This window comes from Coccinella septempunctata, chromosome 1 (genome assembly GCF_907165205.1).
Source record: "Coccinella septempunctata chromosome 1, icCocSept1.1, whole genome shotgun sequence".
In the NCBI taxonomy this organism is placed as follows: domain Eukaryota; kingdom Metazoa; phylum Arthropoda; class Insecta; order Coleoptera; family Coccinellidae; genus Coccinella; species Coccinella septempunctata.
In genome coordinates, this window is record NC_058189.1 from 47,433,370 (window position 1) to 47,450,170 (window position 16,801).

The 16,801-nt window shown below is 34.5% G+C and overlaps 2 protein-coding genes across 4 annotated transcripts; both read left to right on the top strand.

Moving 5' to 3' along the window:
• Window positions 1-4,767: 4,767 nt before the first annotated feature.
• LOC123310257 (ATP-dependent RNA helicase p62-like) lies at window positions 4,768-11,947 on the top strand. Of its 3 annotated transcripts, XM_044893726.1 has the most exons (8): window positions 4,770-4,923; window positions 5,023-5,056; window positions 5,967-6,052; window positions 6,580-7,632; window positions 8,338-8,576; window positions 10,801-10,979; window positions 11,485-11,622; window positions 11,726-11,947. In XM_044893726.1, the coding sequence occupies exons 3-7, from the start codon at window positions 5,988-5,990 to the stop codon at window positions 11,614-11,616; spliced, it is 1,668 nt and encodes a 555-aa protein (XP_044749661.1). In that variant the 5' UTR covers window positions 4,770-4,923; window positions 5,023-5,056; window positions 5,967-5,987; the 3' UTR covers window positions 11,617-11,622; window positions 11,726-11,947. The 3 variants fall into 3 exon arrangements, 2 of the variants coding, with proteins under 2 accessions (XP_044749661.1, XP_044749664.1); XR_006537352.1 differs by lacking the exons at window positions 11,485-11,622; window positions 11,726-11,947 and adding an exon at window positions 9,114-9,449 and having other exon boundaries at window positions 4,768-4,923; window positions 10,801-10,920; XM_044893729.1 differs by lacking the exon at window positions 5,967-6,052 and having other exon boundaries at window positions 4,771-4,923.
• Window positions 11,948-12,986: 1,039 nt separating this feature from the next.
• LOC123315056 lies at window positions 12,987-16,714 on the top strand. Its single transcript, XM_044900608.1, has 6 exons — window positions 12,987-13,318; window positions 13,410-13,573; window positions 13,682-13,768; window positions 13,900-13,980; window positions 14,049-15,260; window positions 15,317-16,714. The coding sequence occupies exons 1-6, from the start codon at window positions 13,236-13,238 to the stop codon at window positions 16,420-16,422; spliced, it is 2,733 nt and encodes a 910-aa protein (XP_044756543.1). The 5' UTR covers window positions 12,987-13,235; the 3' UTR covers window positions 16,423-16,714.
• The last annotated feature ends 87 nt before the right edge of the window (window positions 16,715-16,801 follow it).

Consider the following 16,801-nt stretch of genomic DNA (forward strand, 5'->3'; position numbering starts at 1 on the left):
AGTGCACGAAAATTACAGAATTTCAAGTTTCTAGCTTTACATTTTACAGGTATTTGAAAAAAATTGAATTTTAGTCACCACCTTTTAGGGGTGATATCTCGGAAAGGGGTGGAATAAGTAAATTTTGTTATACGAAAGACCCATCTTAATTTGATACTCCTGAATTTTGTCGCATGAATTTGGAATTTAGAACACCCTGTATGTGTGAATGAAAAAATCTTAATATTTTTAAGATTTTATCTGTTTTAACTTCAGCATTTAATGAATGAAGATCGGATCCCAAGATCGGAAAAATCGTCTTTCTCATAAACTAATATTTAAGTATTAGTCTACGGTCATTCTGGAATCTGAACTCTCTGTCGCCCTCCCTGCTAGCGTTCGTTCGAACCTTAAAATAAAATCTAGGCAACCATGGATGTAACAATCTTTTGACCAGGCAACCTAATAATAATAAGGAATAAAGTAATCTATCATTAAAAAAAAAAATAGTGAAAAACTGATGAGGGTATATAAATATAACAGCTGTCTAACTGTTTGTACCTGGCAACTTCATAGGCATAGGGAAGTAGGCAACCCATGTTTTCCCAATATTCTGTCGTCTAATATATTCCTTATTTATAACAAATCAGGGAAGTAGATCAAAAAATGTTGATTAAAGTTGACATTATTTAACACTATTGACCCCTGCTTTAGCTAGGCAACCCATTTGCGATTTATCAATGTACATCTTACATGTCTATCTTACAACATTTGTCGTCATCAATTAACCCTCTAATGCCCAATTTTTTTTTTCTATTTTGAAATTATTTCCGTATAGTTTCAAGTTAGCTTATGTATAATCTACACCTTTTTTTCGCAAATAGTTAACTGATTTACATTTACACCTGTTCTCACAAAATGAACCTATACTGAAGGCGGACATGGGAAGTTGAACTAAACTGCTCACAGGGAATAATTTTGTAGCCACTTATATGCAACCAGTCTCAAGGCGGAATTGGGTATTAGAGGATTAACTAATGGGGGTATATATTTCTTATAGCTTATCTTAGACTATGGGTACAAACACAGTAGAAGCAGGTAACCTGCTTTCCGGCAGTCGTCGCCGACCAGCGCTGACAAGCTGTAAAAATTAGTCAATGTTATTAAGTTGGCGCTAACACAGTGCAGGCAGGTTGAAGCTTGTCGGCGCCTGCTCAAAATTTAATTCTTTGGAGCCGGTTTTACGAGCACGTTGTATTGTGAGTAAGCGGGCCCTAATCGAATTCGATTCGTATGATGATGATTTAAATAAAAATCGAAGACATGAGTTACCTGAAACTAATCACAAATCTTTCTTCGTATGAACTGTTTGTGCAAATTACATCAATTTTTGGCTAGGCGGTGCTCAATTATATTCAATATACAGAGTGTTCCTGAATTGGAGGTACAAACAAAAAGACTAGATTCCTTGAGTAAATTTAAGAAAAAAAGGCCCATGAACATGGGACCGCAAACAATTCGTTTTCGAGATACAGAGTGTTACGAGTTAGAATTTTTTTTAAGTTTTCTCTATTAGTATCTACACTTAACAAGATTTGAAATTTGGCCCAAATATTATTATTGCGGGTTACCTGCTTCCACTGTGTTTCTACACTATGAAGATTGATCGAGAACAGCACCATTCCACTGGGCATTGACTTGTTTTCGCATATTTCAACGAAACATATAAATTATAAATGGCAAGATGGTCATAGAAGCTTCTACTGGCATATTTGAAAGCAATAATTTGAAGATCTTTCGTCTTTTTTTTTTATAAAAACAAAATTTGTATGGTTCTCGAATTCGGTAAGATGCATTCGCCAAAAATGTAGATCTAACGGCTCACTATTTTCTTATTCTATACGATCACGTTAGGTGAAGGTGCAATAATTTTTTTCCTAAAAATGTTTCTCGTCTGAGCTACAGCTCTTCAACGGATAAGATGGATTTAATTTATTTATGTATTAACTATTGCATCAAAATCATTAAATTTGTTATTGCTCTTATTTGTACTTGTTTTTCTCGAAAACAACGCATCCGGTCGAAAACAAGGAATATAATTTCCATGTACGAATTATTAGACCTCCCTTGAAATTAGAAAATACATATTTACGTGCGAAGTTTTGAAATTTTCATAGTATGTTCACTGTTGCAGTAGCTCCTGAAAGTAAAAAGAAGCATTGCAAATTTCATCATTTTATTTGCGGTAGTTTCAGAGAAAACAAATAATAACCCATCTTTAGGATCATAGCTTTTAAGGATCATCTTTAGAAAAAAATTATTTGAACTTTCTGGGATATCCTGTATTCGATTCTTTTTTACTAGGTATTACTTTTTTTAAAGGATTTTATATTTTTGATATTAATTCGAAAGGAGAACGTATTTCTATATGTATCAAAAGAGTTCAATTGAAAATTTAATTATGTTTTGAAATGATGTATTGTAACCAATAATATTGTTATCCTGAGAAACTATATAGATAGAGTAAAGAAGCTTATATATCTTATAAGAGGACTCTTAGCCTGTAAAAAATAAAAGTTTTAGGATGAGTTTTGAATTTTTTTAAACACGCAATATTCTTTCAGAAGCCAATGATTTTGGTTTACTACAAAATCACAAATTTTTTCTAGGAGAAACAACTTCTCAGATTAAATTTATCTGAAAGACCCAAAGCGAGAGTTTTATATGCTCTGTTGTGGAAGTAAGTCATTCCTCTATGCTGTAAAAAATCTCGGTTTTGCCCCTTTCTGAGGCATTTTTATCTGTATAAGAAAGAAAAATTTCCTTGATAAGCCCCTTGGGGCAATGTCCTCGTTTCATCTCGATATGGGTTATGGTAATGGTAATGTTAAAAGTGAGCTACGATGTTAACGCTTAAATAATAATAAATTCAAGAAATATTCATCATTATCATTAACATTACGCTTGACATTAACATTGATGTGAACAGTATCTTAGTAGCTTTATCATTTATTATTATTTAAAAGTTTACATTGTAGCTCACCGTTAACATTACCACCATTAACATCATTGTGAATTGGCAGTTAGTATCATTGAGTAGATGTTTAATACTCAATTACATATAGTATGCAATTTGGATCCTCCGAAATAAGAAAGTGAAGATATGAAATTATTAGTAAATCATTCATAATCACCAAGATGGCGAAATTATGCCTGGCTAAATTTACTAAACACTTTCGATTTCGGCATTCGAAGTAATTCTAAGTAGATTATCCTCTCAAAATTCAAATACATATATAAAATTTAAACCAGAAACCCATGCAATTCTTGCAAGTATGGATATTGGGGAGAGTCTCTACCATGCTCTCTACCAGCTCTCTACTGTCCATTACAGTGACAGTGTTCGATAAAGTCACTGTATAAAAATGTTCGCAAAAAGACCTACAGTGACTGTATATCAACAAAGGAGTTCCTCTTTGGTATTAAACAGTTTGATAAAGCGAAGTGAAACAGATAAAGTCCAAACGACCAAAGATTATAGTTGGCCAACCCAGACGCGGCGCTCATTTTGAGGGAGTAAATAAAGATATTTTGAAAATCTTTTCTTGTGGTGTGTGTAGCACAATTTAAAATTATTGTTATATATACACGGTGTTCGAAAACAAAGATATAGACAAAAGTTGCACCTTTTGAAATATAACACCCTAAATTTGACCTCACCAATGGAATGGCAAGCTCAGATTACTTTATAGCTCAGAAGCACCCTTTACGAGATAATGGCGAAATATCGAAAATATGGAGTTTTTTTAAATAGCATTTAATGAAGAAACTAGTTACGCCAGCGATACAGACAGAATTTTTTCGAGTAGATAAGTTGACTACTCCTACATATAAAAGAAATTTTCAACTCTGGAATATACAGAGTGATCATAATTAATTCTCAAACATCAACTACAAATAATCGTCGAAAACTTTCTTATTTCAAATGGCACACCTGGTATCTTCATGAAATTTTGCTACACCTAAACCTGATAGTTTCTGAGCAATTTTCGATTTTTAATAAACCATTTTCGCCATTATCTCGTAAATGGTCCTTCTAAGGTATAAAGTGATCTGAAGAAAATCATCATAATTTGAGCTTGCCATTCCATTTTTGAGTTCAAATACAGAGTGTTACATTTAAAAAAGTGTAACTTTGGTCTATATCTTTGTTTTCGAAGGCCCTGTATATGACAATAATTTTAAATTGTGCTTTTGAACACCCTACACACACCACAAGAAAATATTTTCAAAATATCTTTATTTACTGCCTCAAAATGAGCGTCTGGGGTGGGCCACCCCGCACCCGGTATAATCTTTGCTTGGTGGAAGAAAACACTTCCACCATTTAATCTTTGGATAAAGACGACCTACCTTAGCGTTTGAGAATTTCGCCAACAGGTGGCATGAATCTGGCAAACAGCGAATAGAAACCTACAATCTTCACCTCGACTCTCTGCCTTTTGACTCAGTCTTTCGATCAATTCCACTAGAGAGCAGTACCGAAAGACGAATATCCCAACCAAGCTATTTTCAATTGATAATCCTCAAAGCAGTGCATTACAATTGAAATAATTGATTTTATTGTTGTGTAATGTGATTCAATCTACCTAAGATGTTTTTAGACATCTAAAATCTACCCCAAAAAAAAGTTTCAATACTTTAATAATTTACTCTGTGATCTGTGGACCAAAAGATCAACATGGGACAAGTCAAAAAGAAAAAGAACAGTTTGCGATTGCGCGATTTAGCAAGCATAGATTCGTGCATGTTCCATCATCTTCTCAATTCCTTTTCCACGTTAACCTTCAATCGATAAGGTTCCTGCTGAAGTCCAGTGCTAGTTAAAAGTAAATTTATCAGTGTTAAATATCCGTTAAATTCAACCGGAAGCTTATTTTAAAGGTATGTTCTGATTCTCAGTAAACATTTAATTTCATTTCATTTGAAATTTTTTCTGAAATAATTTTGTGATAATGTGAATTTTGTTTTCTTGTTTTACAGATTACTTTTGAAACGAGTGAATAGTTATCAATATGTGAGTATCCATCTTATTTAAAAATATCATTTATTTTTAACCAGAAATATATCACTTATTCCGCCATATTGGTCAACTTTGTGTGATCGATATGAGTTGTATGACGACAACGCGTCTGCTTACAGGCGATAACTTTCGCAAATGAAACTTATTCGTCTTATTCCATCTTTCAATTAATCAGTTTTTCCCGAAGTTCAGAACTTCATTTAGTTTTTTAGCATTCCTGAAATGTTACTGGTTTTTAATCTCGTTCAGTTCAGGAACCAATGTAATGTAGCATGTACAGCGTGGTCTACTTCTTTTGCCTTAGCTAACAGCAGTTTCATTCTTCGATCGTACCTATGAATTGAATTGTTCCTTTTCTAATGAATTTAGGGTAAACTACCATGACTCATTCAATCGTATCCAATCGCCTAATTTCTTTGTCGCCTTGATGTGTAGTAATAAAAGTAACTCCATCTAATATAACAGTTGTGTTTCACAGGGTGTTTATTAGATGAAGCAAAAATGCAGGAGGTGATGTCTATTTCCGGAAACACGCTTGGCATTTTTTGGCCGATCGGATTTTTAACCATCGCCGCCGTATCAATTCTAGTTTTGTGGTTGATAAAATTATTTTTGTTTAGAATACTGGGGCAACATATCGAAAATTCGGACGTAATATCTCTTGTCCTTTCAATAATTTTATCAACAAAAACGTGATAATCCCATTTTAACACCCTCCTATCTCAGGAGTGCACATTTGACTTCATGTTCCTTCACGAAATATTGCTGTAGGAGTAACCTCCTACATTTTTGCTTCGTCTTTAGCAAACACCTTGTATGCAGTATCAACCAGCACATTCTCTAAATATTATCTCAAATAAGATTCATTTGTGCAACATCCTAAGTTCAGTTTTTCCATTGATAGCTGTCATTACTACAATTGTGAATGGCGCTATGCAGCATGTGGGTCAAAAGAGGACCCAGCCGTATCTTTTCTGCTGTGCTTAATTTGTAAGTAGATGGATGTTGAATCAAGAGAATGTTAAATGAAATTTTATTAATTAAGTTTCTCCATTTATACTAGATATCAATGTAATAATGCCACTACTAAGTGTCTGATCGACTTGACTGTTTTTATTTATAATTTGTTTGGTGAGATTTATTCGGTTACGTTACATTATGTATATTAATTTTCAGTCAGACAAATTTTTTATATACCCTCCAAAAGAGTAACTCGTGTGTAGATATGAGTTTATGGATGTAGCATTATATATATTCTACCAAGCATCTAGGCAAAGATAAGATTGAATGAATCAAAACATTTTAAAAAATATTGTAGTAGTATTTGATGAAAATTAATTTATCATTCTGGATTTTTCTTATTTGAAGCCTGTTAATGCGGCCTTACTAAGAACTAAATTAAATCTCCTTCACGGGCGTAGGAGTTGATTAATGATGAAATGAAAAGTGGCAAACATTTCAAACATTGAATGCTGTGATGAGTATGAAAAAGTTACAAATCAAGTTTTTTCTTCTAGGTCTTATAAACAGAACGGTAGTAGTTCTTTCAAATCCAATGGCTTCAGTAGTCAGAAGAGTGGTGGATATGATGGTGGCAAATTCCAGAGAAATGGTTATGGTAGAAAAAATGATTTTGGAGGTCAAAGGAATGGATACGGAAATAATAGTTGGAAGAACAGCAACAGTGGTGGATGGAAGGATCAGAATGGCTTGCAAACCATCAACTGGGACACTAAAAATTTGATGCCTTTTGAGAAAAATTTTTATGAGCCCCATCCGGCAGTGAAGAAAAGATCACCCTATGAAGTAGAACAGTATCGTCAATCTAAGGAAATAACAATTGATGGGGATGCCCCAAGTCCAATCCAGAACTTTGATGAAGCCAATTTTCCGGATTATGTCATGGAACAAATAAAGGCACAAGGTTATACAAATCCTACTGCTATACAGGCTCAAGGATGGCCTTTAGCATTAAGTGGTAAAAATATGGTGGGAATTGCTCAAACTGGTTCTGGGAAAACATTGGCCTATATTTTACCAGCTATTGTTCATATTAATAACCAACAACAACTCTCTAGAGGTGATGGTCCAATAGCTCTAGTTCTTGCTCCTACCAGGGAGTTGGCGCAGCAAATTCAACAAGTTGCAAACGAGTTCGGCCATTCCACTTATGTACGCAACACATGTATATTTGGGGGAGCTCCTAAAGGGCCCCAAGCGCGCGACTTGGAACGTGGTGTTGAAATTGTTATCGCTACCCCAGGAAGGCTGATCGACTTTTTAGAGAAAGGGACCACAAATCTGCAGAGATGTACTTACCTTGTTTTGGATGAAGCTGATCGTATGCTTGATATGGGCTTCGAACCTCAGATTCGAAAAATCCTTGGTCAGATCAGGCCGGACAGACAAACTTTGATGTGGTCTGCAACTTGGCCAAAGGAAGTGAAAAAACTTGCACAAGATTTCTTAAATGATTACGTACAAATCAACATAGGCTCTCTTCAACTTTCCGCAAATCACAACATACTTCAGATAGTAGACGTTTGTCAAGAGAATGAGAAGGAATTTAAGTAAGTGCATTTGAACGTTTTTATCCACCATATCATGATCTATTTTCTTGAGCATTATCACATTTGTAATCACTTGTGATTAATAAGCCAATATTCACTGACTTTCTACTAAAAATTGGTCAATTTTATAACTAAAAGACTCAGTGAAAAAAATTGTACTCGTCAATTTTGGGTCCCAGATTACAAAAATGAGAAGTCTGCAGTACTCCGAGTTTCTTTAAAAACGAATTAAAGTAATAGGGGAATGCTCATTTTTTTTTTTTTTGGGTATCTGAATGAAGGAATATGAAAAATGCTGACCTTTGTGTTAAAAATTTAAATATGCGATTACTTATTGAAAAAAGTTATCTAAAGCTAAAAATTTAATCAAATATTCGTGCCAAGAAAACAGGAAATAGAGGAAAATAAGCTGTAAATAAAAAACCTTATGTTCCAGAGGAAAACTGAACCATTTTTTTTAGAAAACAACTAAGGCTTGCCGATTTCTTGTTTCATCATTTTCGTTATTTATGACCAAAAATTGATTAATACGATTTTTCACTCACCTAGCACAATTCTTTTAGTTCTAAATAATTACCCAAAAATTCATTAATCACTTGTGTACTGAGGTGAATACTACTCGCTCAATATGCTATTTATTGATAAATCAAATGATCATTAATAGAGATGCAACAATTCTAATTTTATCTTGAATTCTTTTTTCAGATTGAACAATCTTCTTCAAGAAATAGGAGACAGTGTAGATAAAGATGCAAAAGTGATAATATTTGTAGAAACCAAACGAAAAGTAGAAGATATTACTAGAACAATTAGGAAATTTGGATGGCCCGCTGTTTGTATGCATGGTGACAAGAGCCAACAGGAGAGAGATTATGTATTGAGACAATTCCGAAATGGAAAATCATCAATTTTAGTAGCTACAGATGTTGCAGCAAGAGGTTTAGGTAAGTACTCACGATAAAATTTTTAAGATTCACGATAAATTATCTCAAGTTCAAGTGGCGTACATGCCACAGAGGTCATCAGACTGTAAAAAAATAATGCTTATTTTTACTATTTCTCTGGACAACTTTTCAGAATTAAATCCTCGATTTGTTTCTATTAAATCTTAAAATTATAATTTAAGTTTTACATTTATTATTCAAAGATTTTCACGCAATCATTTGTACTTTTTTTTTATTTATTGGCCACTGAGGACAATTTGGTTATTACTTTTATTGTTGAAATTTTTTATGGTTCTCTTCTTTTGCTTGATATTTGAGGATTTTCGATATTTTCTGAAATTTTGGATATGTATAATTTGAACATTTCTTTGTTGATTAAGGATAGATCGATTTCTTTGACGAACCTGCGCATTTCCTGTATTTCCTTAGTAATCGGTAGACTTTGGATATAACTGTCGAGTTCCTTATCATGTTCAAAATACATTTAAGATTTGTAAAGATAACTAATCAGTCTGGATGTCCTTTTGTTTGTTTCAGAGGCACTTGCAGGATAAGCTTATTATCTAAGCTATGCATAAAAATATGCTGTGAAGTTGTGTTCTTTAAAGGATGCAATTCCGATTTTCTGCGGTGCCTCTGCTGGGTTAATGCATTTAGCCTTGGACGATGGCTCGGTATGGAGGTAGAAGGTCGAAAGAGTTTTGATATCTTTCAGGAAGTTGAGTAAAAAATTCGTGGATTCAGACGTTTAATTGTGAAAGTTTTCTGAAAGATATACATTAGCCTGATTTTCTACTCTGCTAAAACTGTTGCCAAAAAATCGTCAACATTGAACTTCAAGATAATTTTGGATATAAAATATCCAACCAAACGGTTAGTATTTCATCATATTCCTATTAAGATCATTCTAAGTGAAGTCTGTTGAAACGCATTCATGAATTTGAATCTATTTACAGGTAATTGTTTTTCATGAATATATGGGGTGTGGTGTAATGAAAGGATAATATGGTACCTGCGGTTGTGACCCTTCGCTACTCGAAATGAAAGAATTTTATGTGTTACTTCTGACTGCTGACGTAATATCATCCCTAAGATGAACCAAATCTAATTAATTCCTATTGCAATGAGTCGGGGCTTAGTTAAATATAATTTTTTTTTTCATTTATTATTATTATATTAATATCATTATTACGAATTTATTTCGTATTCAATGCTTGAAATATACTAGGTTGATTCATTTCAGTATCTAAATGAAACAGTCATGTATTTTCCTACTTTGTCACACAGGTAACCGTTTTTTCCACACCAGGTTAGGTTAAACTCAGGAAAAAAAATCAAAACTGGATATTTGAAAAAAACTATGCATGCACCCCAATAATCATGAATTACATTCGGTAGCGCATCCATATCTAGGAATACTATACAAAAAACAGATTTGGAGTCTTGCCACCAAAAAGAGTGGCAAAGGGTGTAATTTTTTTTTAATTTTCGAAAATCTCTAAAACCGAGGGACTTCCCAAACATAAAACATTTTTTCGGAACCGGCACAACGTCTTCTAACCGCAGGAACCATATAATCTATTCGTTAAGCCACACCCTGTACATCAGTTTTTTAATTGGATTTCAACAGTTTCTTACACTTGATAAAAATCACACTAACAATAAATAACCTTTTACATTTTACTAATTACATACTGGACAGTTTTTTACATTCATATTCTTTCAAGTTTACCTGCAAATTCCATTTTTTGGTTCCATTATTTTGATTTCTATTTTATTTATGATATATTCCGAAAGTTTTTTTTTAAACAATGTCTTGCTGTTTCCAATTATTACTTCAGGTTTACAAAAAATCACTATGCATGTTCTTTCTCTATCAAAAAAATTCTTATGTATAAATATACCTAGAATGTCAATTTGGTAAATGCTGACAGTGAAGAAATATTTTTAACCTTTATTTTCAATTTGGCATCAGCACAGTACCAACTAATTGTTTTTTGATTTCAATTAAGGCATCAAATGTCCTTTTCATTATTTCAATTCTTATGGTTCAAGTGACTTCAATAATTGCATGGAGATAATTGTTGTCATGGTACCATATGACGGAAAGGTAGTAAATCAGATATATTTTTTCCTTTTTCATGAACTAATTCATGTCATGTTTTGAGGCTTCATTTCCCTATACCCTTTGTATACATTATCTAACTTGCAAATTTCTGTGTAGATGTTGATGGCATCAAATTTGTGATCAATTATGATTATCCCAACTCGTCAGAGGATTACATCCATAGAATTGGTAGGACAGGACGTTCAGACACCACAGGAACTTCTTATGCCTTCTTCACATCGAATAACTCAAAGCAGGCGAAAGATCTTGTTTCAGTGTTAAAGGAAGCCAATCAGGTTAGTTTTATTTTCTATTAATTCGTTTCCAAGTACTGGGGCAATCTGAAATTTCAACTCTTTGCACTCTTCATTCGTTTGACCACCATAGTCTGTTTAACGTCGAAGTTAAAGTTATTATTTAGATAATTTCAAACTAGAATACTCGTAACAGCTCAGTGAAAAAAATTTTACTCTTCGATTTTGGGTCGCACATTACAAAAATGATAACAAGAAGTCTGCAATCCTCTTAATATTTTGAAAAAAAAGTTGAGTTTCTTTCTGGAGGGTAGAGCTAAATGCAGTTATAGCTAGTTTTCTTCTATTTTTTTACTATTTGTGAATATTCAAGCTCATCCTGATTGAGAAAATTTAGAAAAGCTAAAAGGATTGCTGACTTCTAATTATCATCTACGTAATCTGGTACCCAAAATTGATGAATACTAATTTTTTCACTAACTTAGCACAGTTCTAAGTAATTACCAAACTTCTTTTACCATGAATCACAACATTGTAATTTTTGCAGATTGTTAACCCCAAATTGGAAGAGATGGCTAAAAGATTTGGAGGATACAGTGGTGGAAATGGAAGATGGGGGGGTGGATTCAGAGGATCATACAGAGGCAGGGAAAACCAACCCAAAAGAATGAAATGGTAAAAAAAGGTAAGATGATATTTTCATAATTTCTGAGTAGTTTTTTTATTGATTTGTTGTTATTTTATACCTAGACTTATCGCCATAATCTAAAAGTTTCTTTTTCTTTCAGATAATGAAAAGGATCTGACAGTATTTCAAGATGCATTCCAATGTGCGTCACATAGTAAATTATTTATTTAAGACCTTTTTATTGTGATACACCCATTTATGTACATATCTGTTTTCTTGTGAATATAACCTTAAACTCTGTACACTGTACAAATTAGAAAAGTGTTTTTTTTTTACTCTGATGTCGACAGATTCATCAAAACAAATAAAGAAACCAAAGAAATATGTTTTATTTCTTCACTTACAAATCCAGCACATTCACAAGTGTATTCAAGTCAAATTTTCAAATATCAACAATAAGCTGACGATGACCTAAGATGTCTGAAAATGTTTTTAGACATCTTACAATTATCTACAGTTGGAAAAACGAAACTCATATCTTGTTCTCAAAATTGGACATAGGTACGGACGGTACCTAGATGAAGGACTACTGACTCGTGTAGAGGCGTGGGTGGTAGTGCTAATCTTGATATTTTTTATCTGCCGCAATAGCGTAATGTGGAAAGTACGTTCTTTTCGCCACTGCGGCGTCCACTTCCTCCCGCCCAAACCAAACCGTACTAGCAGCAGACAGATTCAAATTGACGAGGACGAATCGACAGAACGCCAGAAAGATTTTAAAAAATTTGTGTTTGAAGCCCGTTTGCAACAGCCGAGAATTCTCTACAAAATTCTCCCAAGAAAACGGTAGAGATTATATTGAATGTAACTGAACAGAGAATTCTACCGAAAGTGCGTATGCAACGTAAATAATTCACGGCGCCCGTGAATTATGTACCGTTACATACGCACTTTCGGTAGAATTCTCTGTTCAGTTGCGTACAAAATAATCTCTGCCGTTTTCTTGCGAGAATTTTGTAGAGAATTCTCGGCTGTTGCAAACGGGCTTAATAAGAAAATAAGGGAAGAACTAGCTAGTCCAGCGATCAATTTTTTCGGTGGATCCATTTTTTACCACCAAATCAATAAAAAAAAGTCATAAGCGAAAAGAACGACTATTCCACCACGGTCAATACCGTATGTATGCTGCAATCTGTTAAATTTTTCCCTTATTTAGAATAGAATGCCGATGCTCCGAGACTCTATAGTTTAACATTTGGTCATCAAGCTCAATATGAGTAATATTCTGTTTATCATGAGAGCCGTTTACGCTAAAATGGGCCACATCAGAGACAACCGAGACCGTCAACCTCAAGTAGAAATTTGTCCGATTTTAAGAACCCTCTTGCATCTCTCTCTATTTAGTTGAAATGGCATAAGTCTATCTTTGTTGCACTTTACTTGAGTCTAGCCCTAGGTGGAGCTACGTTCGACTTCTGGGGAATTCGAAATTTGGTGTGAAATAGAATAAAGAAAAAGAAAAAACATGCGCAATGGCACTTACAGAAATAACCTCACCACGTGTAAACAAACAACAACAACAAACCTTTTCAAATTCAAACTTCTTGCAGTTTGGGTCGCAGTACGCTGAATAAGTTTTCCTTTTTTTATAATACAAAGTGAGTTCGAGTATGGCTGCAAAAAGTTGTATAGTCTGTGGAGACACCGAGTTCGAAGTGAAGAAATTATTTTGTTTTCCATCAAATCCAGGAAGGTAAGAGTAAAAATTATCTCATTCAAAAGCAGATTTCAATAAAGGCATTGTTTAAAGTGAATCCAGGTAAAATCCATATTTTATTTTGTAGATGTGAATCGTGGATGAAAATTCTAGGTTTCAAAAACACCCAATTTAAAAAACACCATCGAATTTGTGATAAGCATTTCAGCAACGAAGCTTACATGGACTTGAGGTTATTAAAACTGAAGAGAGATGCTATTCCTATAGCATGGGTAATTCCTTCATTTCCAGGTATTATTATGTTTCAGTAATATAGCTATTTATCTACAAGATTATATCATACCATTAGTAAATAGGTTATTCACTCTTAAGGTACCATTCTAATGCACTACCATTTAGTTCTAGCAAAAGAGGGAGACACTATGCCTTCTGTAATTGAAGACGTATTTCCAGTTGAATCTAGTTCTTCAACATTATCTTCATCAGGTACAGTTTTTATCTGCAAATATTTCCTTTGAAATAACTAATGATATTCTTTTACTCTGTCCATTATATTTTAATTTCAATACGATAGTTTATTCACTTATAATGTACAATTTTAATGTTCTTTCATTCAGTTCTAGCTAAAGAGGGAAACACTATACCTTCTTCGAATGAAAAGGAATTTGCATCTAGGACTTCAACAATTCCTTCATCAGGTATTATATTTATTTGCAAAAATTTTTTTCCAACAAACTGATGTCATTTTTTGTTGTTGTATTTTTAGATGCACAAGATCCTACCCCTAGCGCATCTTCATCAGCATGCCCAAGTACACCACATGGGAGGTCTAGGGCGAAGATATTCCGTAATATTGATAATTTTACCTTATCAAATTCTACCCCTAGAAAGATGAAGTTGGTTGATCTTATTCGGAAAAAGGAAGACCAACTACGCAAAGTTAAAGCTCTGTGTAAAAAGAGAAACCACACCATCAATAGTATCACGAACCTATCTGATGAGGGAGTGGTAAGGAACCTTTTTAAGGACATGCCGTCAGTGACGGCTAATTTTATGCTATCCCAAATCAGGAATTTTAAAGCAAAGAGTGCCAATGCACGAAGATGGACCCTTGATGACAAAATCATTGCTCTTTCCCTTTTCAAGAGGAGTCCCCGGTGCTATAACCTCCTCAGAAAATTTGCGGCCCTACCAAGCAAAAACACAATATTAAAGTTGTTGAAAATGGTTCCGTTCAAAGTTGGAATCAACGAAAGCATTTTCAATCAACTGAATGAGAATCTCCCCAAGGACATACATCAGAGATGCTGTGCCCTTTTATTTGATGAAATGGACATCAAAGAAGGTGTCCAGTATGATATGGGGGAAGACAAAATCCTTGGTTTTGAGGATTTTGGAGATACTAATTTCAGTAAAAGGCTTGCCACAAAAGCGTTAGTGTTCATGCTGGTAGGGTTGGGTAAAAATTGGAAGCAGCCAGTGGCCTACTATTTCAGCCATAGGGGTTGTAATGCTGCAGAGTTGAAAAAATGTCTATTAGAAGTTCTCTCTGCAGCAAAACATGTTGCCAAAGTGGACGTTGCTGTTACAGTCTGTGATATGGGTACAAGTAATGTGAGGTGCATCAAAGAACTTGGTGCTACTAAAGAAACACCTTTCTTTTTTTTTGAAAACTCAAAAGTTCATTGCATGTTTGATCCACCTCACTTATTGAAATGTACCTATTCTCTATTTCGTAAGCACAATGTTAGTCTTCCTGTAACCATTGGCGAAACCATCTTGAATAAAGTTGCCAAATTTCAGGATGTCATTGCAGCTTACGAAATAGATAATAGAAATACAATCGTTTTCAGGACTTTATGGAAAATAAAAGCCACATACCTGAAACCCATATTGCAGTATGCAATGAAGGTGAATATAGCTGCCAAAGTAATGAGCCACACAGTTGCAGCATACATATTTTCCTTGATTAGTGCAGGTAATATATTTTTTCTGGTCTAACTTGATACGTTTTACATTTATATTTTTTTTCAGGGCAAATGAACCCCGAGGCCATTGGGACTGCTTCCTTCATAAAAGAGGTGGACACACTGTTTGACAGTATGAATGGCAAGTCAGATGATGGTCCCTTTGGGAAAGAGCTGAAGGGTCCATTGAGTGTCCGCTCACCCCACATCCAATATTGGGAGGAGGAATCACAAAGGATTAAAAAGTGGAGCTTCATTCGATACACCAAAACTGGCACCCTGAAACAATCCATGCCACCTTCCCAAACAGGTTGGCTCCAATCGATCAAAGCTGTTCAAGGGCTCTGGGAGTATTTGAGGGAATTGGGTTTCAAATCCCTCAAAACAAGAACTCTCAATCAAGATCCATTGGAGAACCTGTTTGGACAAATTAGGTATGGTTGTGGATGCAATGACAATCCTACAGTTCAGCAATTCATTGGAAGTTTGAAAACTCAACTTCTAAATGGATTGGTAAGCCAAAGCTTTCGTGGGAGAAATTGTGAGAAGGACGACAATGAACTTGTCTGTAATTTGAAGTCATTCCTCAATATTCCCCCTCAAAGTTTGGAAAGGGAAACTGTAGAAGAGGCTTCTCTGACTAATGAAGCACCGCAAATATCAGTAGAGGTATTGTCTGCTGAAATTGCGGGAGAAGTTTCTTCTGGAAGCCCCAAGATCCTGTCTGTGGCATATGTGGCTGGAGCCATTCTTAAGGTGGTGAAAAAACACATATGCTGTTCCTTATGTGATTCTATGCTCACAGCTTCAGATTTAGAGCCACAAAATTTATTTATAATGAATAAAGAGTGGTCTGATCAAAGATCGGTATTACTGTACCCAAGTGAAAGCTACACTGTTTCTATAGGTTGCGGAATAACAGTGTTGGAGGAATTTTTGGATGAATCCCCTTCCCATCCTAAAGTAAAAGTGACTGCACTTGCGGTACTGTCTACCATGAACTTTGATCATCTTGCATGTTCTGAACATAAAAGTCACATAAGGGACATAACGACAGCTGCTCTCTGTAGGATTGGCATTCCATGGTGGTGCAGAAGGAAGTGTGAAGAGGTGAAAACGGAAGCTAAAACAAGAAGCATGAACAAAAAATTAAAAAAGATATTGCATCAGTAATGAAGCATATGTTGTTATAATTATTGTTGTTAAAATTCTGCTGTCCTAACATGAAAGCTCCTATCTGTAGAATTTAAGTTTTGAGAAAATCCGGGGTTTCTGTTTTTTTTCATTGTATAACAGATAGTATTTCAACAAACTCTCCATGTTTTCATTTAGATATAATGTTGACGAACAGAACTATTCCCGATTAGGAGATATTGCATTATGTCCATCACATTCTGCAGATAGGACCTTTCTTGTTAGCAAGGCAGACTTATTGTTGTTATAATTATTGTTAAATAAAAAATTAAGTCCTTTATCTGAAGTGTTACTCGATTCCTCCAAGTTGAAATGAAACCACAATTTTGTACATGATGGAAGAAACTCTCTCTTTTGA

Bases quoted from the DNA above. Each gene is read 5' to 3' on its own strand.
- LOC123310257 (XM_044893726.1), top strand. From the start codon at position 5,988: ATGGCGCTATGCAGCATGTGGGTCAAAAGAGGACCCAGCCGTATCTTT. The intron at 6,053-6,579 runs GTAAGTAGATGG...TTTTTCTTCTAG, and splicing joins TTTTCTGCTGTGCTTAATTT to GTCTTATAAACAGAACGGTA. The intron at 10,980-11,484 runs GTTAGTTTTATT...TAATTTTTGCAG, and splicing joins TGTTAAAGGAAGCCAATCAG to ATTGTTAACCCCAAATTGGA.
- LOC123315056 (XM_044900608.1), top strand. From the start codon at position 13,236: ATGGCTGCAAAAAGTTGTATAGTCTGTGGAGACACCGAGTTCGAAGTG. The intron at 13,319-13,409 runs GTAAGAGTAAAA...TTTATTTTGTAG, and splicing joins TTTCCATCAAATCCAGGAAG to ATGTGAATCGTGGATGAAAA. The intron at 13,981-14,048 runs GTATTATATTTA...TTGTATTTTTAG, and splicing joins TTCAACAATTCCTTCATCAG to ATGCACAAGATCCTACCCCT.